Here is a 25,220-nt window from a genome sequence, read left to right as displayed (position 1 = left end):
AAAATGTTTTGGAATAGTTTTTAGATTTATAGGATTATTGTATTTTGACTTTCACTTAAGTAAAGTATCTTAAAAATGAATAATAAACACATATATGCATTAATAATTATAATCCAATAATTTACTGAAATGATCCATTATGCATAAAAAGTACTTTTAGTTTATTATATTTTTATTGCTTATACTAATTTATTATTTATTTATTTTTACTCAAACATTTAAATGCAGGACTTTTAAATGATTTTTGCTAAATTTCACAAAGGAAAGATTTTGAGTTTTTGTTGATACAAACACAGTCCAGCCAGCAGAGGGCGCCAGATGATCATGTAATAATGAGTAATAATGCTTTTATTGATTTCCAGCATTTAAGACATTTTATTACACAAACTAACGACAAATTCAAAACACCTGTCACGACCTCTCAGTGGTTAACACACCTGTGATGTGTTTCATAAACGCGGTATTATTACAGAGGTGGACCAAACTAAAACTAACTCAAACTAAATTGTCATAATTGATGATTAACGCGTTACCTGGGTGAATAAAATAATGTCTGACGTCATTAAACGTCATCGGCGTGACCTTCTCGCCGGTCAGTCTCATAATAAAGTCTCTCAACGCTTAAACGGCGTTTGCACAGAAAGCCTTTGACGCACTCTGCGGTCACCGTGAAGAAAGGCGATTTAAAGCAAAGGTCCGGTAAAAAAAAAAATAAAAAAGTTGAACTTATTCAACTTGTCTCCGGTTGTTTGACTCGAAACTCTTCTCGTCACCCTCCCCGTCGACGTTACGTACGCAGCCGTGGCGTGCCTGCAAGCCAAATAACATGGAGTCCTCAGCCTGGCATCTTCCAGGGATCCATGCAAAAACCCGAGCAGCGATTTAACGGAGCAACTTTTGTCGGTGGGAGCACACCGAGCCTCCGGGGAGCATCGTCTCCGGGCGTGAAAGCTTCACCTCCGTCCGCAAACTATGACGAACGACGCCTGAACAGCCTCCTTTTTTTCACTGCGACCCGCAAACCAGGCCGAATCAGTGAGTATTTGCACTAAAAAAACTGCAGCTTACAGGCGTTTCTGGGTTTTCAATAACACCGTGCACGGATGCATTGTTGTGATAGTCACCTGACAGCGAGCGGATCGATACCAGCTGCGTCCTCCGGAGCAACAGAGGCCAGCCCGGGGGACACCTTCACGTACCCGGGCATTTTCCTGCTTTTTCAGAGGGGCAGCAGGGGAGGACACGGGCCTGAATAGAAAGGCCACTTATTTATGTAACCATTTGAGCGCCCTGTTTCATTCTTTAAGAGCAGACATATTGTGAAAATAGGTCAGACAGTCCGAAAACCGCAGCTGGCATTAAAAAAAATCCTGACATCCTGCAGATCTGTCAGTGGTGGACAAAGTGCACAACTCTGTTACTTGAGTCAAAGTACAGATTCTCCAATGCAAGTGAAAGTTGCTGAGTCTGTTTATTACTAGAGTTAACTGGCTTGATTTAAAAAAAAAAAAAAAGTAAAGAAGCACAAGAAAAATGAAAATAACTTAAAAAAAAACAAACAAAAAAGTACAACAAACATACAGATAAGGCAAACAAAACTTGAAAATGTTGTTAAAAACTTATTATAATTCTGTAAAAATCCCCCCAAAATAAATAAATCTAGGAATGTGGAATTGTGGAACATTTCTCCATGTCTTTTTGTCTATATCAACTTGTAATTTATTTATCTAAGAAGGGACAATGTACATTAATACAAATTTAACTCTGAAACTTGAGCAAGTTGGCCTAATTTCTTGCAGAGAAATGGAGCAACATAAAGAAGTAATGACCCCCCAAAATAGCAAGAAATTAGTAAAAAGTACAAGAAAATTACCTGGAAATTAGTAAAAAATAAATAAATAAGAATTAATAATAACACTAATAAACTGAGCACCCTGTTTCATTCTTTAAGTGCAGACATATTGTGAAAATAGGTCAGACAGTCTGAAAACTGCAGCTGGCATAAAAAAAAACTGACATCCTGCAAATCTGTCAGCAGTGGACAAAGTGCACAACTCTGTTACTTGAGTCGAAGTACAGATATTTCAATACTAGTGAAAGTTGCTGAGCCAGAGTATTACTTGAGTTAAATAGTAGTGAAAGGCGTCTGAAAGCAGCACATGAAAAATGATGTCACTCCATGTTTCAAAGGGTTAGAGTAACAATTTGATGTAAATGGTGAGCTGTCTGCTTCTAAACTAGAAAAACACATTATTTTGTTGTTTTTTTTGTCAGGATTTATTACAAGTCTCCATTCACAGAGACTCCTCCGAACCACATTAAAAGCAGATTGCAGCTCGTAAATTGTCGCTAAAGATCAGGCAGAACTTTACAGTAGTGTCGTCGGCATGAAAATGAGATTTTGTATTTACAACATTGCAACACAAATTATTGATATAAACTGTAAGTAAAAGAGGACCCAACATGGACCCTTGCGGGACACCATTGTGTACATTCAAAAAACTAGATTATACACCACTGATTTGGACACCTTGTGATCGGCTGATAAAGTAGTTTTCAAACAACTGAACGGTTTTAGTACTTTGAGGCTGTGAGAAACCTTTATTTTGTTTAGTGTGTGTTTGTGTTTCCAGGAGAAGAGGAGGCTGCACAATGTAGGAGGGCTGCTCACCAGTGGGACTCCATACTGCTCTCTGGGGGGGACCATGGAGCCAGAAGGGCGACCGCTAACCCCAGGGACCAGCTATGGGCCCCCACCCCTCAACTCAGCACAAAACCCCGTCACCTCCACCTTCCTCAACTGCACCTTAAAGGTAAAAACATCAAACCACAGGTGTGCGTTTGTACACCTGTGTTTGGTGGGCAAAACACAGATTTTTAACAAAACTTGTTCTTCAGTGTGTTTTTATAGGGCTTGGTGATATGGCTTTAAAATAATATCACAATATTTTAAGGATACATTGCAATACATTATATATATATATATATATCTCAATATTTTGAAATGTCCTTTAAATTTATGTTAACTAATAAAGTACAAAACTACTGAATAAAAAGCCGTTACAATAAAGTGGAATTAAGTCGCTACTGTTATTTAATAAAGTTTATACCCTAATGTTATAATAACATTTAATAAAATAAAGTACTTTTATAATAAAATTGGTATTGTTATAACAAAATAAATCAAAGCGGGACACAAAGATACTAAAGAGTCGTTCAAAAAGATTTGTTTTTTCATTTTCACCCATCACCATCTATGAGTTGTGTTTTAGTAGTATGTTGAAATAAAAATTGGGGGTCGACAGATTATTGGCCAGTCCGATATTTCTCATTTTGCCAATTATCTGTATCAGCGTTTCACTGTAATGATCACCAATCAAATAAATTAATTAAAGAAAAGTGTCAGCATGGGAGGAACTTCCAATGTGTAAAACCTCAGGGAGCTGTTTTTATTTACTCATTTTTTATTTCAATTTTCACTTGACTTTTAAAAAAAAGTTCCTGGGAACTTTCTGTATATGATGTTAAAAGTTTCAATTTTGTCTAAATATTTGCTAAAGGTGTTTAAACAAAGTTTTGTGTTGGAGTTTGTTATATTCCAAATGATAAATTTTGACAGAAAAAAATTTAATTTTATTGAAAATGCACATTGCTTCCATATATTGGTTACTGGTCTCATCAACTACTAATAATCGGTATTGGTATCGGCCCTGAAATAACTATACCGGTTTTATTGCGGGAGGATGCATGCTTAAAATGCAAAGTGCAAATGTAGGTGTAGGTGTGTCCTGCACCTGTGCATCAAACTCATCATGTCCATCATCTGATAATTCATTGACTAAGTCCTCTTTTTAAATCGCCTCCAGTCCTCATGTTCTCCAAATGTGAGAGACGGCTCGATGCCTGCCAAATGCTCGTGGGGCCATGCTGGAGATGAGGGCCCCGAGCAGAGTAACGGCCCTCAGCCCAGTGCAGAGCCAGGGAGGAGCGCACAGAGGAGATTCAGGTCCTCAGCCTTTCCTTCCTCCCTCAGCTGGGACTCTGACTCTGAGAAAGAAACTCTAGATGGTAACACGTGTTTTAATATCTCCTGCTGCACACAGTAGAGATGAGAGGCAGAATCGAGCTAACACCTGAGGCCTCAGTGTACCTTTTCATCGTTGTCTCCTTTTCAGTGTTACTCAGTGTGCATGTAGTCAGAAGTCTCTCAGTATGAACTGTTTCTGTACCCGTTGAGCTGTGAAGTGATGTTCCTGTGGTTGTGTGTTTTGTGTTGCTGTTATGTGTCAGAGGAGGAGCTACAGCACTTTTCTAACCCTCATGGTCTGGCTGCTCACAGCCCAGGATCTCCTTCTTCTGGACTCAGGTGAGGAAGAGGAGGAGGTGCAGGAGGAAGGTTAGCGAGCTGTTTGGTGGGGATGTCAGAGGGTTAGTTTAGGACAAAGAGACATCACAGATCATCAGGACAGGATTTTTCTAGTCTTTGTGCTAAGCTAACTAGTTACAGCCAGCAAACTTGAATGCTTCTCTGCTATTGTTCCTCTTTTTGTTTGTTTTTTGTTGTTGTTTCTGTTTTGTTTTTGTTTTCTGTATAATCTACTTATGACATTAAGCTTAGTAATAGGTTTTCTTTTTGTTTTTCTTTTTAATTTCATGCCTTGTTGGTGCTTTTACTTTGTTTTGTGCGTTCCTTTTGGGAAATTGTTAACAACGCTCAAAATAAATTAATGCCACTACTACTACTAAATTTAAAAAACGTATTTCCAAAATGTCGAAATACTGCTTTACCTACTAACCTCTAAAAGTAACTATCCAGATATTGTTATTTCCAGGCAAAGTCCTACTGTATGTAGTGTTGGGCCGGTGTGAATTTTTTTTTTAAAGATATTAAACCGACTGAACCAGTTTACTGAATTTTACCTGGTGATGATACTGTATCCCAACAGAAAATGAGTGTCTACCTAACACCTAACATTGTGTAACACTGGAGTTCTCTCTCCACACTGACTTAGTAAGTGCCTCAACAATGAATCAGACAGTCCCCACCCCCTGCGGCGCTTTCAAAGCGAGCATCAGATATAATCAGAAACACAGCATCCGACAAAAGTTCATCTCACAACAGTGCTTGCAGCCAGCGAGGACAGCTCTTTCGTTGGCTTTGAATTCAAAATGTTGCCATGTTGGTGCAGTTTTAATTTTGTTTTTTAGCTGCCAATTCATTGTAGTGAAAAAAAAACATGACCTCATTGTATAGAATGACCTACAGTGACCTCTAGGATAATCACGGCCGCCTGAAACTTAAAAGCCACAAGGTAGAGACCTCAGGCTTTCAGAGGATGTTTGGCGTTCATAGAAACATCGACAGCAAGGAGGTGGTTGGCGACCATACTGTTGCTGAAAAATGCAATTCTTTCAGATAACTCCAAATGGCAAAAAGTTTTTGATACCAAATCACAGCATGGTGTGTTTCTAAAGGTCTTGGTGTCTTAATGTGATAATTTGGAGGGATTATGTGCATTTTTATACATTCTTGAGTGGGAAAATCTTTTAAATTTAGCACCAAATTTATGTAACAAATGATATCAGCCCAAAAATTGGCGCAGAAACTTACATTATGGAGCATCAAAACAGCCGTCATTTATTTCCATCATCATTTTTTTGAGGAGGCGCCTCACCAAAACACAAACACATATACTGTCCCCCAACATACGATCCTTTTCCCCCTAAAAAACAAAAACAAAAGTGGATCTATGGTATGAGTGTAGAGGTTAAATATATACAGAGACTATGAATACACACATAATTTCCAGAAAACTGACATAAAATCAGATTAAGAATAAGAAGAGTGTGCACATGGTCTTTAATTTTGACCTGTTTCAGGAAGAGATGCTGCTTTTACTCGTTAAAAACGTCATGTAATGCTTTTCCCTTCCAGACTTGATAGTGAAGATGACCAAGAACCTGAAAAACTGCAACACTTGCATAATAAAACCGACTCGTCTGCCCCTGTGGAGGGGCACGGCGACAACAACACTGAGAGCACAAAGACAGAAGAGCCAAATACATCTCAGCTCGGCCAAACAGAATGTAAGAACCGTATGGAAAAAAACAAAATCTGCCCGCACACTTGATATCTTCCTTTTATCTTAAGCTCCATTCATATTTCCTCTGTTTTCTCTCCGCAGTGGCAGACAGCGAAGTGTGGAATGTATCCGAGGGAGCCAAACTGTTTCTGTCCAAAGTAAAACCAAAGGAAGGTTGCCAAATGGAGGAGGAGGAGGTGGACAATAGCGAGGGAGAGAAAAGGCCCAAGGAAAAAGAAACCAAGCAGCCCGAGAGAGATGTGTACACCTTCCCTGGAGACTCGGACCCGGAGAGTCCCCCTCCTGCCCCCTGGGCTCATTGCACATTCATTCAGCGGTGCAGAAAGAAGAGGGTGCTGCTCCGGCCCTTCTCTGGACTTGGCACCTTGAAGAGACCGTCGCCTGAGACTGGCAAGCACGCAAGACTGAGTCCTCAAAAATCAAAAAGCACTGAGACGGCACAGAATCGAGGCGGAGGGGTGTATGATTTCGAGGAGGTCAGCTTTGGAGAGGCAGCAGAGCAGGAGCCGATAAAGTTTAGAGGGAAAAGAGACAAACAAGAAGAAGAGGAGCCGGGCAAACAAATCTTCACCTGTGTTGAATGTAGCATTTATTTCAAAAAGCAGGTCCACCTGCAGGAGCACATAGTTGAGCACTGTCAGAGCGGCGCGGCGGGCGGCAGGCGTTTAGGAAAAGGCGGCCGATTTCGGTGCATCGAGTGTGGATGGAATCTGCCAACCAGGCTCACGCTCGCAGACCACCACAGACGGCATCAGGAGTCCCGTCTGAAGATCCTGGAGGAGATCGAGAAACTGAATGAAAACGGGAAGACGAGAGAGACGGAGAAGCTTGACAGTAAGATGGTGAAGCATATGAGCTCAGACCCGGCGATTACGCAAGATGCCTCGATTCCAGGCAAAATGTCAGACCCAGAAATAGTCACGTCTCCACCTCTTTCCCCAGTTTCAACACCAGACACTGCAGCTCTCGACTCAGACTCTACAAATTCAGTCCGAGCTCAGGCCCGCGCTGTTTCCGCCTGCCGCCGCCGCTTTGTCTGCACCAAGTGTAACTTCAGCACAAGAACCTCACAGGCACTGGCGAATCACACCAAGACCCACAACAGAAAAAAACCCGCTCTCCAGGCTGACTCGCCATCCCCCGCTTCTCCATCATGTGTGGCGTCCACATCCCTGGCGTGCGGTCACTGTGCCTTCCTGACCTCAAGTCAAACTGTAATGAGGGAACACCAGACACTTCACATCAGCGGGGCGCAGACTGAGGAGACGGGACAGAAAGTGGGCGCTCGAATTTCAACTGACCGTCCCTCTGGATCTGGATCGTCGCCTGATGCAGCTCAAGGCAAAAGCCAGCAGGAGGACAGCGCAGAACCAGACAGCGCTGCAGCGCGGCCCTCAGGCCAGGTGGTGTTCGAGTGCGCCGGGAACAGGAGATTCAGCCGGAGAGGGAAGACTTGGACGGATCTGGCCAAGTTCCTGGATGATGACAAGCTGCCCGGGAGTGAGGAGGAAGAGCAGGATGAAGATCAGAGCACAGAGGTTAAAACTGAGCGCTCGGAGCAAGAGGCCGGCTCACCTGCTGGAGTAAAACCGCACACCAGAGCGCGAGCCAACACAGGTGAGACTCGATGTCAGACCAAAGACTTTAATAAAGAGGTTAGACGAAGTCGCCCTAATAAGAGTTATTATGTCAGCTAAGTCACATACGAGTGATTATGTACATGCTCTCGAGTCTCATTTTTGCTTTGTTTTGCAAAAGATATCAGATTCATGCAGAAGAAAAGGGTAATAATGAGATTACAACGCTGCATGTAAACAAACTGATGGTATTTCGTTGTTGTTCGTATGTTGTTGTTCAAGATATCAGTGATTAACTTGATGAGTACAATGTGATTATTATTATTAATAGGAATAATATTGTATATTGTCAAAACAACAACACCAACAACAAAAGTTCAAGTTTCAGGGTATTAATATCAAATTCAAAACAATTACAGACAGTTTTTGTCGATGAAAATCTTCTCCCTCCGGCAGTCCTCATCAAATATGTATAAAAGAGAAAAGCACACAAGTAAAAACAAAGTGAGAATGAGATTTTAAAAAATGCAATAAACCAGAATTAAATCAAACTCTCAATAATTCTGATGCATTTAACCCTTTGAAACCTGGATGGGCATCAGTTTTCTTGTCCTGCGTTCAGACGCCTTTCACAAGTATTTAAACCTTCGAAATCTGAGCAACTTGGTGTGATTGAAAACACGGGAAAAACAACATTGAGCAATTTGGCAAGAAATATCACGTAAATTGTAGGAAATTAGTAGATTTAGAAAATTACTTTTTTTTTTACTATAGTTACAGTTATCATAATATCATTTTTAAAATTATGTTGCAGAATTCTTATAATTTTTAAGAACTTTTATCAGGCCTTATCCTTATTTTTTTTACTTTGCTTCCTTTATTGTGTTCATTTCCAGGTTGTTTTCTTTCTCATTTTCTTCTCCCCATGTTTGAAAAAAAAGAAAGAAATCCAGCAAATTCGCTGAGGTTTTAAAGGGTTAAAGAAGTGACTCAGGTCAGACTCTAACTTCCCAGAGGAGCAGCTCTGCAGGAGCTCTCACCTTAAACTCAGCGTATTTAAGCGAAGCTCACTGTTTCAGTTTAAACAGGATTTGTCTGATTATTCAGAATTGATTTCTTTTCTTCTCTATAGACGACGGCTCGGCACAGCAGGGCGCTACGTTACCGCTCCCTCCTGAGAAGTGTGTGAAGGATGAAGACAAGCTGGAAGTGGAGAAAGACGGAAAGGTTTTCTTTTTGAGGCGGAGTAACCGGGTTACCGCTGCTGCGGCAGAAATTGACAGTGATGATGATGACGACGACATTGACGAGGAGCGCGTGCGGTGTTTCCTGTCGGGGGGCATTTTGGATGAAGACCCAGACGAGATTGATGAGGACTCTGAGGCGCTGAAGAGTGTGGAGAGGAAGTGCCCCTACTGCCCCGATCGATTCCACAATGGCATCGGGCTTGCCAATCACGTGAGAGGCCACCTGAACCGAGTGGGCGTCAGCTACAATGTGCGTCACTTCATATCCCCCGAGGAGGTCAACGCGATCGAGAAGAAGTTCTCCTATCAGAAGAAGAAGAAAAAAGGTCAGCGGCTTGTTGCATTTGTTTCTTGAGGCTGTGCAGACGTTGTCTGAGCAGATTCTGAAGCCCAGAAAGAGATTTTTCTTCTTCCTGTCTTTGTTTCTGTCTGACATAACGACCCCGACACAGTCTTTATTAACTATACCATAATTCTCTTTAACGCCCGTTTCATCCACGGCCGAGCAAATAATGTAAATGTTTTCTGTAGAGCTCAACTCTTTAAATTCAGTCTCTGATTACTCTTCTATATAACATAAAGTAGTGGTTCGGTATCTGGGGAAGCAAAGGTCATAAATCTGAGGGCCTCGCAGGATGATCGGCAGAATAAGGAAAGTGAAGGTACAGACGCCTTTTTAAATAACCTTTAGAGAACGGTCTAAAGTGCGTTTGAGGTGTGGTCGACTCAACTTTTACAAGTTTATGGTGCATATCTGAGTATAAAGTAAAGAGGCAAGAGGTATTATTTAGCCCCTTAATTAAACAAAGGTGTGTTCTGGGCGTGACAAGATTTAAATTTTTCATGATTTTCAATCAGTGTCGTCTCCCATTCCATCCTTGGTATACTTTAACTCAAGATATTCTCATTTTTTGGACATTTTGAGGATTTGGGGACTTTTTAGGATGTTTCTCGGATTTTAGGGCATTTCAAGGATTTTAGGACATTTCTAGGACTCTGACATTTCTCAGATTTCAGTATGTTTCTAGTATTTTAGGGCATTTCTTGAATTTCAGGACATCAAGTCATCAGATATTGTCGCTTTGCAGAGGACTTCTCTGTCTACATGTTACGTTTTCAGGTGTCTTTCTGTGTCTGCTGTTGGTGTTTCGGGATGCGCTACCACAATGTCAAAAGATGCACACGATAGGATTATGTTGCATGTAAATTTAGGCATCTAAAGCACATGGCAACCAACGCCACGACGTCAACAAACGCACATGCTGGCACGGGTGGCTAGGATGAGAGGAAGGAGGCACATTGTAAAATGCAGATTAAACCATCACATTCAGACAGAGGCGAACACCAAACACCCGCATACAAGTCTGGGGAAGGACCATCCACCGGCCGCATACCATACAGGTGCCCTCGGCTTCTTATATAGCTGCTTTTGCACAGAGATCGTGTTATAACATCGTGCCAGCCTCTTTTTTGAATGCTCTTAGCATTAAAATGTGACCCATCTTCTTTGTAGTTTCCATGTTGTTCCCACTTTATTACCTCAAAGCACACGAACGCAACAAAGTCGGAGGAATGATTTCCCAACTCGGAAACTACGACCCTCCAAAATCACACAAATGCAGCATATGGTCACCAGAGCGATAACAGTTTATCATCAGTGTCCGTACCAAATTTCACTCATTTCACTCCAAACCACTCGTTTTAACCTGCTGGTAGAGTTAAAGTTAAAGTCAGTAGGTTTCATCCTCTGAGGAGCATGAATGTCTGCAGAAATTTTCATGGGAATTTATCCGAAACTTGATGAAATATTTCGGTCTAAAGTAACCAAATTGTTGGACAGACTCGCAGACCTACAGTGTGACCGCGCGGCTGTGCCTCAGGCAGTCTGAACTGGTCACAAGTTCAGCTGATGAATCAAAGCATTGAATGTTTTGCTTTAATTCAAGAGCTCGTGGGCCAAAATAAAGTGTTATAGCATCACACTGTATGTGTCTAAACTCTCGCTGTCCTCTCTGCAGTTGCCAACTTTGACCCCGACACCTTCAGCGTGATGCACTGCGAGTTCTGCAGCGCCGGCTTCGACACCCGGGCCGGCCTGTCCAGCCACGCCCGGGCCCACCTCCGCGACTTCGGCATCACAAACTGGGACGTTACCATCTCTCCCATCCACATCCTGAGGGAGCTGTTCTCCAGCAGGCCCGATCTTGTGATCCCCACGGCTCCTCCTCGGAGTCCCTGCTCCTCACAGGAGGAGGAGGAGGAGGAGGAGGGGGAGGAGGAGGAGGAGGGGGAGGGAGTCGTTAAGATAAAGCTGGAGGGTGAGACAAGTGAGATTACTGCTGTTTCGGATGTGCTGCCTTCAGGACCTTCCCAATGCTGCAAGACGGAGGACGGCGGAGGAGAGAGCGCAGGTAAGTGTTCGTGATCGATCCTAAAAAGTGTGACTGTGTTTGATACGGTCAGATCGGGGAAACTCGACTTGCTTTGCTCGGGGGCCACTTTTGGAAAATGACAGAAGGCCGGGGGCCGATTAAAGCAGCCCTGCACATGTTTGTTGTAGGATGTTTCTAGGACGTTACAAAATTTCTTAGATGTTAGGATGTTTCTAGCATTTTACTATATTTCTGGGATTGTAGGGCATTTTTAGGATTTTTGGACATTAATAGGATTTCAGGATGTTTCTCAGATTTTAGGGAGTTTTGAGACTTTACTAGAATTTTACAGCATTTCTAGGATTTTAGGATCTTTCTGGGATTTTGTGACGTTTCTAGGATTTTTTGAGACCTCTTAGATTTTTAGGACTTTTTTTTTGCAATGTTAGGACATTCCTAGCATTTCAGGATATTTCTAGGATTTCAGGAAGTCTCTAGGATTTTATGGCTTTTCCTGGATTTTAGGACATTTCTAGGATTGTAAGACATTTTTAGGATGTTAGGATTTTTTAGGATTTAAGGACATTTAAAGATTTTGTGACATTTTTTTGGCTTTAGGACGTTTTTAGGATTTAAGGACATTAATGGCTTAGGACCTCTGTCAGGGGGTGTGGGGGAACCTCTACGACACTTTTATTTTTTTGATAAATAAGCTCTATTTTGATGCTAAGTAACTAAAAGTACAGACATAATTCCCAGTTTGAATCACTTTATTTTATTGTGAATTAGAGTATATTCAGGGGGCCACCTGGCACCCTATCGGGGGCCAGATTTGGCCCATGGACAGTAAATAACCAGAGAGTTTCACTGGTTGACCTGCTTGGCACTTTGAACTTGGCACAGGATGCATGATCTCAGTGATGATTCCTGGAGGGATGAATAAAACAGAGTGTGTTAGATGCATAAAACAGTTGGAAATGTGAGTTTAGATGCTGTTTCTGTTGTTTCACGTGTTTTTTTTTCTCTGGATAAAACTGGACTGTCTGACCTGTGACACCGCTGTGCAATGTGTGAAGTGTTGAATCAGGATGTCTAGAACATCAGCTTTGGCAAAGAGTGTGTGTGTATGTGTGTGCGTGTGTGTGTAAGAAATAGAGATAGAGAGAGAGTCCCTGATGCCCGCGGTTGATGTGGCACTCGGTGCATTTATCCCAACCTCCGCCTCCACTCGATTGGTCACGCCTTAGCTTAGCGGTGCATATGGGGGCAAAATGGCTGCTTCCACCTCCCCGTAGACCCAAACAATAGCGGAAAAACTGTCTGGCTTCAGCTGCCGGGGAGTCCGATGCACTGCGGTTGCGGACCGGTGAGTACCGCGCGCTGTAATTCCCGTGCACCGCGTGCCCTCGGATCACACGGCGGCGGAGCACTGCGCGTCTCGCGCCGCATCTTCTGTCACATCGCAGCCAGACAACAGCCATTAAAAACTCTTCATCATGTGAGACTATGTAAAGAAAATCAATGTGGCGCGCGCAGCCATGCAGGTAGCCCATGACATGCATGTCAAAAGCTCATAAAGCGGGTCAGTGTTTTTCTTTCTCGTCTTTCCCGTTTTGCTCGATAAATAGTGATTTATTTCTGCCTCTTGTGATCTTGTTGGTACAGTTTTCTTGCGAGGTTTTTTATTGTGCACGTCTGGGATGACGTCCAGTATTTCCAGTGCTGCAGGATCTCTAAAATTACCTACAGTTGCCCAATCCTCGCCATTTTACTTTGCTTTGATTTTTGATAGAGGACACGCTGTGCTCTCAAGTGCACGCGTTTGTGCATGTTTTTGGGATAAACTGAGAGTGAGATCGCTCAGGTAACTTTATGAACTGGTGGCCGGTAATCTTATTACAACTTATCCGGATCAACCAAGTATAATCCAAGTATCACTTTTACTTGTCGGGTTGTTGAGTGTCACTCCGCCTGAACGGATACAAAGTCAAGTTATCGGTTTGATACTTTGTTCCGATTTCTAAAAAAAACCCGTCAGATTGTGTGTTATTGTGTTGATTATAATAGACGGTGTTATAACGCTGCGCTCCGAGGTGTCACATCGCTCTTTTACAGTCAGGAGATGAACTGACAAGCGCAGAGCCGCCCACCAGACAAAAAGCATTGTCTGTCTCCACGTCTCTTTTGATTTACCGATTTGTCGCAGAAAATGGCACTTTTGTCCCAGGAATGCCTGACTGCGGGGAACCAGGACTGCCATGTTTGCTTCATACTGTAGTGCGATCATCACTTTTTTTTTTTTTTTTTTGACATGGATACATTACAGGGTTTATTTTCACGTGCAGTCTTCTCGCAGAAGACGTAATAAGGCGCTGTTATAATAAGGAGTGATAAATTATAGGCAGTGAGCTCAGAAGAAATGAGATTTTTCTGCTCTGTCTTTTATTTGTTCTCACTCAGAGATGCATATATATGCTTTTAAAGGCTGATTAGAAACATGTATTAGAAATAGACATTTAATGGTGGTTTATTATCACAACCTAATTAAGACATTTCTGCACTCAGGGGCTGCTCATTATTTATGAGAGGGGATGGTGTGGTGTTAAACAGGGAAGGCACTTAAATTAATCTTTTTTTAATCTTTTTTTTTTCTTTGGCTTGGTACAGTCATGGAATTTGCAAATAACACATTTCAAGGCCTGGGAAAGTTTTGGAAAAACTAAATAAACCCTGCACGGTTTGGAAAAGTCATGGAATTTAGTTTCACAAATCTGCATAAGAACACACAGTGTGCTCAAGGAGCGTTGGAAATTTGAAAATCCAACAATAATTTCTGTTTTTACAGTTCCTGGCTGTGATAAATTATGTAATTTTAGGTGATTTTCAAAAAATAAAAAATAAAATGTGATTTTAAAAGGAAAACATGTCCTCCAAATGCATTGTTTCTTTAAAATTCACCAAATTCTCAAAAAAAAAAGACCCCAAAAAAGACAAGTGTCTGCCCTGCTAGACTAAAAGCATTGTCTGTCTCCATGTCCCTTTTGATTGACCAATTTGTTGGTCCTGGAAAAGTCATAGAATTTGCAAATGGCAATGTCCAGGCCTGGAAAAGTTTGGGAAAGCTAAATTTACCTTGGAAGTTTTGGAGAAATCATTGCATTTTGTTCCACAAATTGGTATAATGACACATGATGTGTTCAGGGATCATCATGAATTTGAAAATCCAGGATAATTTCTGTTTTTACAGTTTTTGGTTGTGATACATGATGCAGTTTTTGGTGATTTTAAAACAAAAGTCTTTTGGAGTTTCCAGGTTTGGAGGGCATGTTTTCTTCAAAAAAGTTGGCTTTTTTTTTTCTTTTAAAATTTTTCCATTTTTTTTTACCTTTACAATATAGGGTTATTTATTGATTGATTGATTGATTTTTTTTTTTTATAAATGTTTGCCTTTTTTTCTTTAAAAAATGTGTTTTTTTTCTTTCTTCTTTCTTGGCAATTTTCTTTTCTTAAAACTCTTGACAAGTCCTATAATGATTCTGTAGCAATTTCTCTTTCTTTTAATTTTTTTTCTTCAAAAATTTTTGACTGTTTTTTATTTTTTAAAAATCTTGGTCATTCTTGTACTAAAAAAATCTTTTTGTGATTTCTTTTAAAAAAAAAATATTCTTTGGGGATTTTTAAAGAAAGCCTGCCTTAATCTGTTAAAAAAAAATCACCAAAACAATGCCATTCATTATAGTCCGAAACTGTAAAAACAGATATTATTATTGGGTTTTCAAATTCCTGATGGTCCTTGAACACATCATGTGGGACAAACACTTCATGCACTCAAGCAAGACTTTTGTGGCTGTGGGGAGGGTTAAATAAAACCCCCCAAAACAGTCACTCTTCCTCTGCTGATAAATACAGAATAGCCCCTTAGGTCTACTTTTATTTTATATATTTAGATCCAGGGCTATTTACAAAAGATTTGGGGCTGAAGCCTCAGACACTCAGGCTTAATGACACCACTGCCTCCAGGGGGGTCATGATTTAATAATTAAAACAAAATCAAAAGTCACACCACAGCCACCCCTCTGCTCTGATAAATACAGCACCGTCCCTAATCTGGATATTGTGTGTGTGTTGTAGGTGAGGAGGAGGAAGCAGCTGAGGATGAAGCGAAGCGTCCAGCTCTGGATGGCGTGAGCTCGAGCCCTGGGAAAACAGGGCAGTGCGGCGTGGACTCAGACGGCCTCTCTCCCGGGGACGGGGATGCAGACTCAAAGGGTGAGGAACAGAAATGGGAATGCTGACCCCGGAGTGTTGACAGGGGATTGGATTTGCCACAGCGGAGCCGTATCGTAGCTGTCAGTGGGGAAAATTGTAAAACTGACCCCGGGTCGGCGCTGAGGAGCGGCGACAATACATCAGAGAGGGTTTTCCCCGGGGAAATCCTCAGAGGTAGACAAATGTATTTAGGAGCTAATGAGAGCACCTCGAACACAGAGTGAGGACGTAGACGGGGAGGGTGAGAGAGGTGACGTGTCCTCTGGGAGATCTGTGGCCTCGACAAGAACCTGAACCACCTGCTGCTGCTTTGAACACTTTGACTTCACGCTGCGCTCACTTAAAGGGGAAATCGCTGTTTCTCATTCTGGACTCTATTTTTTCTGACGTTTATGTGTCTACGGATGAGTGCTTATTAGGGTTCAAATGATTCGTACAGTTCCCCTCTCCTCCTCCGCTGCCACTCAGCGCTCACATTCATAATGTTTTATAGCAACGTTAGGGATGCACGATTTTGGATTTTTTTTCCAATATAAAAGCAACTCACTTGGCCTTCCTCACTTGATTTTAGTGATCTAGTCTTTCTGTAGTGGAATAACATCACATTATGATACTTTTATTGTGACGGTCCACCAGCAAATTGAGACATAAAATACAATGTAAATAAAATTCATTCTTTGTGCAAAATAATTAAAAAAACCTTGTGACACCAGCTGAAAACAGCATGTTTGCCGATTCCGATATTTCATTTTAAAACCGATATCTGCTGATGACGTGCTGATATTATCATGCATCCCTAACACAGGTGCACTTTCATTATTTACCTGACAGTTTAAAAAAGGGCGCCGTAGACAGACAGTGCTGCCGTGACGGTACGTGTCCGAGTGATCCGTCATTTCCACGCATCCCATCATCGTCAGTGTAAGTCTCTGTGCGCTGGATTTTGGGAGCGCGTTGTGTTTGGAGAGACGGAGCATCTGCTTTTCATTTGCATGAAGTTTAATTGAGGGGTGCACCTGCCTCGAGTGGTTATATTGGCGCCTGCAGCTCTCGCTCTCCAAATTCCAAATGTTCTCACTCAGAGACGAATACACAAAAATGCCATTTGCAAAAGTTACTTTGTAATCTCTGAAAAGTAAAACATTTTGTCGTTTCATGACGTCTCACCGACTGTTCTCGCGTCTTTTCAGTCCACGACCTGAAGTGTGAGGTGTGTGGAGCGCAGTTTGAGACCCGGCGCGGACTGTCCAGCCACGCCCGCTCTCACTTACGCCAGCTGGGCATCAGCGTCTCAGAGAGCAGCGGGGCGCCCATCGACCTCCTCTACCAAATCTCCAAGGAGCGAAACCTAGACGGCCAAATCAGCTCATCTCCTCTGGAGCCTCCTTCAGCCAAGACCTCCTCGCCGTCTGTTCCTCAGAAAGATGAGGAGGTAGAAGACATGGACTTGGACGAGAAGCCCATCCCTCTTTCCCTCCTGGCCAAAGCAGCGAAAGCGGTGCCACCCTCCTCCTCCTCCACGCCGACACCTTCACCCGGCGCCTCTCCGGCTCCTCCTCATTCTGGCTCCCCCTCCTCGGTGGTGAGGAAAGCCCCCATTTCCTCTCTGCTGCCCGTGTCTTCCCCCTTGCGCTCGCCGGAGCACAAGGTCGGGGGAATGAAAAGCTTGACCTCTAACCTCTCTGTCGCGGCCAACGTCACAACCAAACCTCTCTGGGCGCCACAGGAGAATGACGCTCCGCTCAACCTCAGTAAGTGTCTGGATCGCAGAAAGCGAGGCAAGCCGCATGAACACGCAGGTCTGCCTGTGAGTGAATGAGTGATTGATGAGTGTTGGTGTTTTCTTTTTGGCCGATGCGTTTTGAAAATGAATGAACGAGCTGTGAGCGCGCAGACCTCCTGGTTATTTTATAAACTTGGTATACTCGCCTGCATGCTTTATAGTTAAAAGTTGCTTTCTACAGCTAAAAGCTAAAATGTGCAACTACTAAAAGTAAATGATAGCTACTAGGGACAGAATAAAGAAATATGTATATTTTTTTACCATCTGTTGTTGGTGCGGTTTCCATGCTTTCCGCCATTTCTGTTGCCCTGAAACGTCACAACTCGGCAGCTCAGGAATCACAGAAATTTTCCGCTCGTAATTCCGACTTTGATGCAGGTGCAGGCGGCGTTAGAACTGTGAAGAAGTTCCTCCGCTTTAAAGACGCTGTTTGATTTTCTCATGAGTCTTGTTATTTCTTCTTCATGTGCAGCCCTGGAGGTGGACCCCAACAAGGACATCGTGTGTCAGCTGTGCGGCGCCTGGTTCGAGACTCGGAAAGGTTTATCCAGCCACGCACGCGCTCACCTGCGGCACTTTGGCGTGGAGTATTCTGAATCCAAGGGCTCTCCCATCGACCTCCTGAACCAGCTCATCGACACCGACGACTTCAAGCACAAAGCCAGCGCGATGCAGCTCGACAGCCACGCCGAGCCTCGGGGCCTCACGACCACGCTCTCCCCTCCGAAGCAGCCCCTGCTGAGCCTCTCCTCCTCGTCCTCCTCGCTCCTCTACAAGGTGACCACAGCTGGGGGCGGGTCGACATCCAAAGCTACCTCTTCCTCTGCCTCGTCTTTACTCGGCCCGCCCCCCAAGCGTCTCAAGTCCTCCTCCATGAGGGTCTTCCGCCTGAGCAGCGGGGAGCTCATGGCGCTTCCACACAGTGAGTGTTGTTTCACGGGATTTATTTGTTTTTTTTGATGAATTTTTTTATGCGTCTGCGTCGTCAATAGAGGCCGGAGACATTACTGTATTTTCCGGTCAACACACATTTAGCTCATTCTTGTGAACAAGATATCTAAATAACACCCTGAGCAAATTTCCTCAAATGTGGCACAAACATCAACAACAGCTCAACATTTAAGTGATTAGACTTTGGTGGCCCAGGGGTCAAAGGTCAAGGTCACAGTGACCTCATCTGTCTTATTCTTGTGATCATGATATCTCAAGAACAGTTTAAGGGAAATTTCTTCAAATTTGGATCAAACTTTTAGATTAGACTCAAGAATGAACTGATTAGATTTTGGTGGTCAAAGGTCAAGGTCATGGTAACCTTGCATTCAGCCCATTCTTGTGAAAGCGATGTCTCAAGAACATCTTGATTCAATGACTCAAAGTAGAGTCTTTGAGTAGACTCAAGAATGAACTGATTAGTATTTGGTGTAGTGCATGCTCGTGAACACAATATCTGCAGGTGGACTTTCATCAAATTTGACACAGACGTCCACTTGGACTCAAGAATTAACTGATTACAATCTGGTGGTCAAAGGTCAAGGTCACTGTGACCTTGCATTCATCTATTCTTATGAAGATCATATCTCAAGACCACCTTGAGGGAATCATTTCAAATTTGCCACAGACGTTCGAATACACTTAAAATTGACTGATTACATTTTGGTGGTCAATGGTCAAGTGTATGGTGATCTGGAATTTTTCTTATTCTTGTAAACACAATTTCAAAACATCTTGAGTGGATTTCTTCAAATTTTCAGAAAAACCTATTTGGACTCAATGATAAGGTGATGAGAATTTGGTGTTCAAAGGTCAAGGTCACGGTGACCTTGGGTCTTTCTCATTCTCGTGAATGAAAATCTGAAGGTGGCTTTGAGGGAATTTCTTTGGCACAAAAGTCCACTTGGATCTAAAAATTAGCTGATTATAATCTGGTGGTCATAGGTCAAAAAGTGACCTCATAAAACATTTTTTTGGCCATATGCTTAAATTACATACAAATGTCTAATAGCATGTAATGATGGAGTTCTGAAATTTTATATCTAAAAGGTCAAAGGTCAGCGGTGACATTATAATGTTCTGCATAAACTCTTTTTTTTTTTTTACACAACGTCATAACTCAGGAACAGAGCAGAAATCATTCGGTCAGATACGGAACTGGTGACAGTAATCTTGAAACCGAAATCTTCTGCGTGTGACGCGTCTGTGTTTTCGCAGACGTGGATGTAAACATAAGAAACCTGACAGGTGCGTGGAGGCGTATAACCACACGGCAGTATATCACGGTCTGTTCATGTTTCTCATTGTGCAGGTGAACCTCCAAAGGAAATCGGCTGTGAGTTCTGCGGGGAATATTTCGAGAACCGTAAAGGCCTCTCCAGCCACGCCCGCTCCCACCTGCGCCAGATGGGCATCACCGAGTGGTCCGTCAACGGCTCCCCGATCGACACGCTGCGCGAGATCATCACCAGACGCGGCCTGCCTTGCGCCCTTCCTCTGAAACCTCTCAAAACTCCACCTCCGTCCTCTCCGGGACCCCCGCGCTCGCCTCAGCCCGCCTCCTCCTCTCCGTCAACGACTCTCCTCAGCCGTCTGCCCTTCGCCTTCGCCCGCCCCTCCAGTCCTGCTCATTCCGCCAAATCCAGCTCGGGTCCGCCGACGTCTTCTAGCGGGCTGATCCTGAAACTGAAGCCGGAGCCGGTGCAGCTGGAGGTCACCTCGCCCGCAGCTGTGGGGAGATCTGCTGGTTTCTCTGCTGAAGCGCTCAGCTGCAGCTGGAGCGGCTCTGACAGCGTGCTGCCGCTCAACCTCGGTGAGTTTGACTCCACCGCTTATTTAGCAACTCAGGGACTGGGTGGCGCATTTGATGCGGTTTTCATTCTTCGTTTTTTAAAATTATTTTGGCTGTATAAACGCATATGGCATAAATTTTTGCAAGATTGTGTATTTTTGTTTGATCTTGGAATTTCCAGCTCAGCTCCTTCAATAAGTCTGAAATACACTGAGGAAACTAAATTATTACATTCAGACTGTTAAGTGTAAAAAATGCTCCATTGAAACTCATTCAAACTGACATTTTTTAAACCCACAGCCATTAAAGCATAAAAACATGCATTTTATTATTTCTGGGTGTCATTTTGGGCTTTTGCCTTGGAATTTGTCATTTTTATTATTTTCTTCCTGATAACATCATTTTGACCATATTTGGCATATGGAGAAAAAATACATGTTATCTCCACCAGGCGCACTGTCACAATCAATGATGCTGCAAATCACTGACATATCCAAGGCTGTGATAATAAAAAAAATAGCATTTAGCATGTTGACTTTTTTTGATTATCAAAAAACATAGTGGCATGACAAAATTATAGCATTTAAAGGGTTAAAATTCTGAAAATTAATGAAGATTGGATATTTATGATTAGGACTGATGTTACTTAAAAAAATAACTCAATGAAAGCATAAAATAATATTAATGTGTAATATTTTGAAAGGCTTGATTTTCTACAGAGCGATGTGAGTGTGTGTAATAGTTAAGCACCCTCTGGGTGAAGCCAGTCCTGCTTGTGTTTGTTAATTTCAGCAGCGTCTTTATGATAATTATATTTCCTCATCGTCGACTTTCCTCCTCTGCTTTTTCGTAGCCATGACGCACGAAGTGGAGCCGACCAGAGATATCCGCTGTGAGTTCTGCGGGGAATATTTCGAGAACCGTAAAGGCCTCTCCAGCCACGCCCGCTCCCACCTGCGCCAGATGGGCATCACCGAGTGGTCCGTCAACGGCTCGCCCATCGACACGCTGCGGGAGGTGATGCACAAGAGAGGAGTGGGCGGCTCCTCTCAGTCAGACCAGGGGGTGAAGAAGGAGGCCAGCCAGGGAGCCAACAGTCCTCGGTGGGAGACCGCGGCGAGCATCGGCAGCTCAGAGGGTTTGGGCGTTTCGGGCTACCAATCTTCCAAATTCCGTAAATCTCCGCTCAGTTTGCTGCAGTCGGCGTCGAGGCTCCACAAGCAGGGCCTGGGGTCCACATCTGCCGCCCCGCCTGCGGGGAAGTTTTTCAGGCTGTCTCCTCTGGGGAAAAGGCCTCTGTCTGAGGAGGCCCAGTCTGCGGAGAGCGCACACTCACCGCCACATCAGCTCAAGACTTTCTCACCTCAGCCGCAGGATTTCTCCTACAAAAGAAAACCCTCCCCTGACAAGCACGGACACCAGGGTGAGTCATTGTCCTGTTACTCCGAATCTCATTTTGTTCTAATCATGAGCTGTTTTCTCACATCGACGCTGGAGTTTTCCTCTCACACACGTAGCAAACATCCGGAGATCATCTGTGAAACCGTCTCAGTTTGGTTTGGGACGGGGACACTCAACCTGCTTTGTTTGGGGGACACTTTTGTAAAATGACAGGAGGCCAGAGGCCATTTAAAGGTTTTTCTAGCACTTCAGGACATTTCCAGGATTTTAGGACGTTTCCAGGATTTTAAGGTGTTTCTAGGATTTTTAGACATTTCTAGGACTTAAGGAGATTTCTAGGACTTAAAACTTTGGGACATTTCTGGCATTTTAGGACATTTATAGGACATTCTAGGATTTGAGGAAATTTCTTGGATTCTTTCAGGGTGTTTCGAAGAATTTAGGATGTTTGTAGGATTTTAGGATATTTCCAGGATTTTATCACATTTCTAGAATTTTAGGATATTTCTATGATTGTAGGATGTTTGTAGGATTTCAGGACATCTCTAGGATTTTGGGGCAGTAGGGTTTGACTAGGACTTCAGTCAGGGGTGTGGGGGATCCTCCACTTGCACTTCTTCAGCTCGTAGGTTGCATTTCAAACTAAAGTACTTTGGGGATATTTTATCTCCGTTTGACACAAGGTGCATATGACGTTTGACTTATCAGCTGAGCCATCTGGGAGTTTTTTTAAGTGAACTCAGTTTAAAAAGCGCAGTGGTGGCGTTATTTTCCATCACTGGATCATCGAACTCATCGAAAGGACAAAATAGCAGCGTGTGATTGACGGGATTTTCAAAAATTGCGTAATTCCATCATGAGAAACTTATTAACAAGATAGACATTTTTGTTGCCATCATCTTGTAAATTCTTCTTTATCCTTAGATGTTTGTTTTCTTCTGGTTTCTCCGGATAAAAACGTCATAAACACGCTCCCTCGCTTTAATTCTGCAGCAGGTAGATCCAGCTGAATCACGTTCTCACACCGAGTTCAGGTGTGTGCGTGTGTGAAAGGGGCTGTATCTTAAAAAAAGGCCTCCGATCACTTCGCTCCTCTCCTGTATTTTTCAGATCCCAGCTGCGAGCTGTGCGGCTTCTACTTTGAGAACCGTAAAGCTCTTGCCAGCCACGCGCGAGCCCACCTGAGGCAGTTTGGTGTGACCGAGTGGTGTGTGAATGGATCCCCCATCGAGACGCTTAGCGCCTGGATGCGCAGCAGGCCGCAGAAGGTGTTGGAGATGCATCGCAGCTACATGCAGGGGAACCGCTCCACCCTCAAGAAGGTGAGGACTCTGTTGCTGGTGATTCAATTTAGTGATTTCTTCGGCTTTGTGTCAAAACAGTGCGTGCAGATAAACTGTGGAAAACTCGCCCCCATCTAGCCAGAGCCTAGATATCCCTCCTCTTACCAGATGACGGAAATTGGTGCAAAAAACATCATTTCACGAAGTTTCACCGGCTCTCAGGCTGTTACTGGAACTACAGACCGTCTCTTTAGTTAAATATCTCTCTAGGTGGAAGAATATTTCGGTTTTCTAGGTCACATGAAGCTATGTCTGTGTGCTTGTCAGTAGGATCTGACTCCCTCATGATGCAGCAGGAGCTACAAAAGCTGTTTTTGCATCACATAACTCTGAGAAAGTTGAGCGGATCATCAGGAATTTTCTCTGTGAACTCGTGGACTGTCAGCTGCCATATGTAACACGCCTACGTGGCCTTGGATTGGAAATAATGTTGGCTAGTGTGATGGCTACAATAGAAATAAAGCTGCTAATGTTTTGAACATCCATCACCATGGTTACTGGGATGTTATCACCACAGGAGAAGTCGCAGAACATCACTAAATGGAAACGCAATCATCTCACAACGCTGTTTTATCGAAATCTCAAAAATATCGCTCAAGTTTTGCACAAATCTATAAACAGAAACCTGACTTTTAACCGATGAAGCTCTCAGACTTTCAGTAAAGTCTGTTGTTGTGAGTTTAAATGTTCTCAGAGAAAAAGAAATATCAGTAGAAGAAGTTGTGCCTCCCACTAAGCTCAGCAGCTCTACAACACGAGATCATAACCTACTCTGCTATTTCTCCGACACACTCTTTCCCCCTCTGTATCTCTGAATCGGCGTCACGGCTGGAGATCTAACGCTCCTCAGCCGGTGGCTCGACAGACATTTTGTGTCTTGGAAAGCTTCAGAGACGTGTTGTCTAACAGCTTTGAGCCGTACTGTAGATCCTGTGTCTTTACACCCAGCGAAAAATCACTGTGGGGACAGATGCCAGAACAACGCAGCTATTGACTTGATAGTTGCCATAGAAACCAGGGTGCCTGGCAGCTTATGTTTCATCCTCAGATAAATTATGGCATGCTGTTGATAGAAGAAAACGTACGGTTTTTCTCTCCCTCTTTCTTTCCCTCCTGAATTAGTTTTCTGGTGCATTTGCGTCACTGTCACACCTTCTCCCCGCGCTGTGATGTGACACACATACAGAGCGGATCACCTTTTAAACGCCCTTGTAATCATAGTGAAAAGGGTTTTCTGCACGCTGGACCCGCCTCAGCTGCACGTATCGAACTGATCTGAATCACGCTCAACATATAGAACAGTTATTGATCAGTGAATCCACAGAAGATTAATCTGCAACTATTTTGGTAAATGATGAAGTCGTTAAAAATGCCGCTCAGTGGAAATGATGTGCGACTTCTTTCTTTTTTTGTGATACTAAACTCAATATTTTCTGCACTGTCCATCATCACTTTCAGTTGCCTCGTGTTTTCTGACTGACAATTAAAAGAATAATAATAATATTAATAAGAAACTTTATTTGTAGATCACTTTTCAAGCAAAAGCACAAAGTGTTGTCCAAAAAACCCCAAAAGCAGTAATTATGAAACATACAGCACCTACGTGTGCACACAAAGACGTACACGTATGTATGCATACCTACAAATATACACACCTGCCAATGCATACACGTACACAAAATAAATCAGAAAAATTAATAATATATAAGTGAAATAGAACAGTAAACTAATTTAAGTCCAACTATTAGGAAAAGTCTTTTTATAAAAATAAGTTTTCAGACGTGATGTAAAAGCTCGAGCAGAGAAAAAAGCTGAAAAAGACAGTCATTCATTTTTCTGTAACCGCTTGTCCTCGTAAGGGTCGCGGGGGGGGTGGAGCCAATCCCAGCTCTAACAAAAGACAACGTTTGACAATTTGATGAAGGATTGATCAGTTATTAAAATAGCTTTTTCATCAATCGACTGATCAGTTCATTGATTGATTATGTCTGTAGTGAGCTGTAAGCCAAAAGTATTTGATCTGTTTATAGTTTTAAACTGATTTATTTGGAACATTTTAAAAAAGAAAACAGAGAAAAGCAGACACAGAAAAAGTAATATTTGCAGAGAATGAAAAACATAAAGCAAAATAAGCAGTCAAACACATGATGGCTTTATTTATTCGAAAAGGAATAAGAAATAAAATGTATTTAATCCCACCCTTCATCATAAGTTATTGAATTATAATTAACCAGCTTCTTTATTAATTTAAACCGATACTCTAATTAACTAAACATATACTAAACACCCACATACCCCAAATCAAATATCCAAAATTTTCCATTGTAATATACAGAAAAAAG

At 42.8% G+C, this 25,220-nt stretch overlaps 1 protein-coding gene across 4 annotated transcripts in view; it reads left to right on the top strand.

Annotated features, from left to right (window-relative positions):
* Positions 1-256: 256 nt before the first annotated feature.
* wizb (WIZ zinc finger b) overlaps positions 257-25,220 on the top strand; it is a 38,338-nt gene continuing 13,374 nt past the window's right edge. For all 4 annotated transcript variants that reach the window (XM_088090945.1, XM_088090944.1, XM_088090946.1 and 1 more), the window contains exons 1-14: positions 257-1,035; positions 2,634-2,813; positions 3,867-4,068; positions 4,291-4,366; positions 5,936-6,087; positions 6,186-7,721; positions 8,814-9,254; positions 10,947-11,339; positions 15,432-15,569; positions 16,760-17,320; positions 17,825-18,274; positions 19,655-20,155; positions 20,988-21,557; positions 22,646-22,857. In XM_088090945.1, coding sequence (XP_087947071.1) covers positions 2,706-2,813; positions 3,867-4,068; positions 4,291-4,366; positions 5,936-6,087; positions 6,186-7,721; positions 8,814-9,254; positions 10,947-11,339; positions 15,432-15,569; positions 16,760-17,320; positions 17,825-18,274; positions 19,655-20,155; positions 20,988-21,557; positions 22,646-22,857 — 5,340 coding nt within the window. In that variant the 5' untranslated portion in view covers positions 257-1,035; positions 2,634-2,705. The remainder of the gene's footprint in view (positions 1,036-2,633; positions 2,814-3,866; positions 4,069-4,290; positions 4,367-5,935; positions 6,088-6,185; positions 7,722-8,813; positions 9,255-10,946; positions 11,340-15,431; positions 15,570-16,759; positions 17,321-17,824; positions 18,275-19,654; positions 20,156-20,987; positions 21,558-22,645; positions 22,858-25,220) is intronic.

This window comes from Plectropomus leopardus, chromosome 18, assembly GCF_026936395.1.
Source record: "Plectropomus leopardus strain MGB_pleo_1.0 chromosome 18, ASM2693639v1, whole genome shotgun sequence".
Lineage (NCBI taxonomy): Eukaryota > Metazoa > Chordata > Actinopteri > Perciformes > Serranidae > Plectropomus > Plectropomus leopardus.
This window is presented reverse-complemented; position numbering and strand designations above follow the sequence as displayed.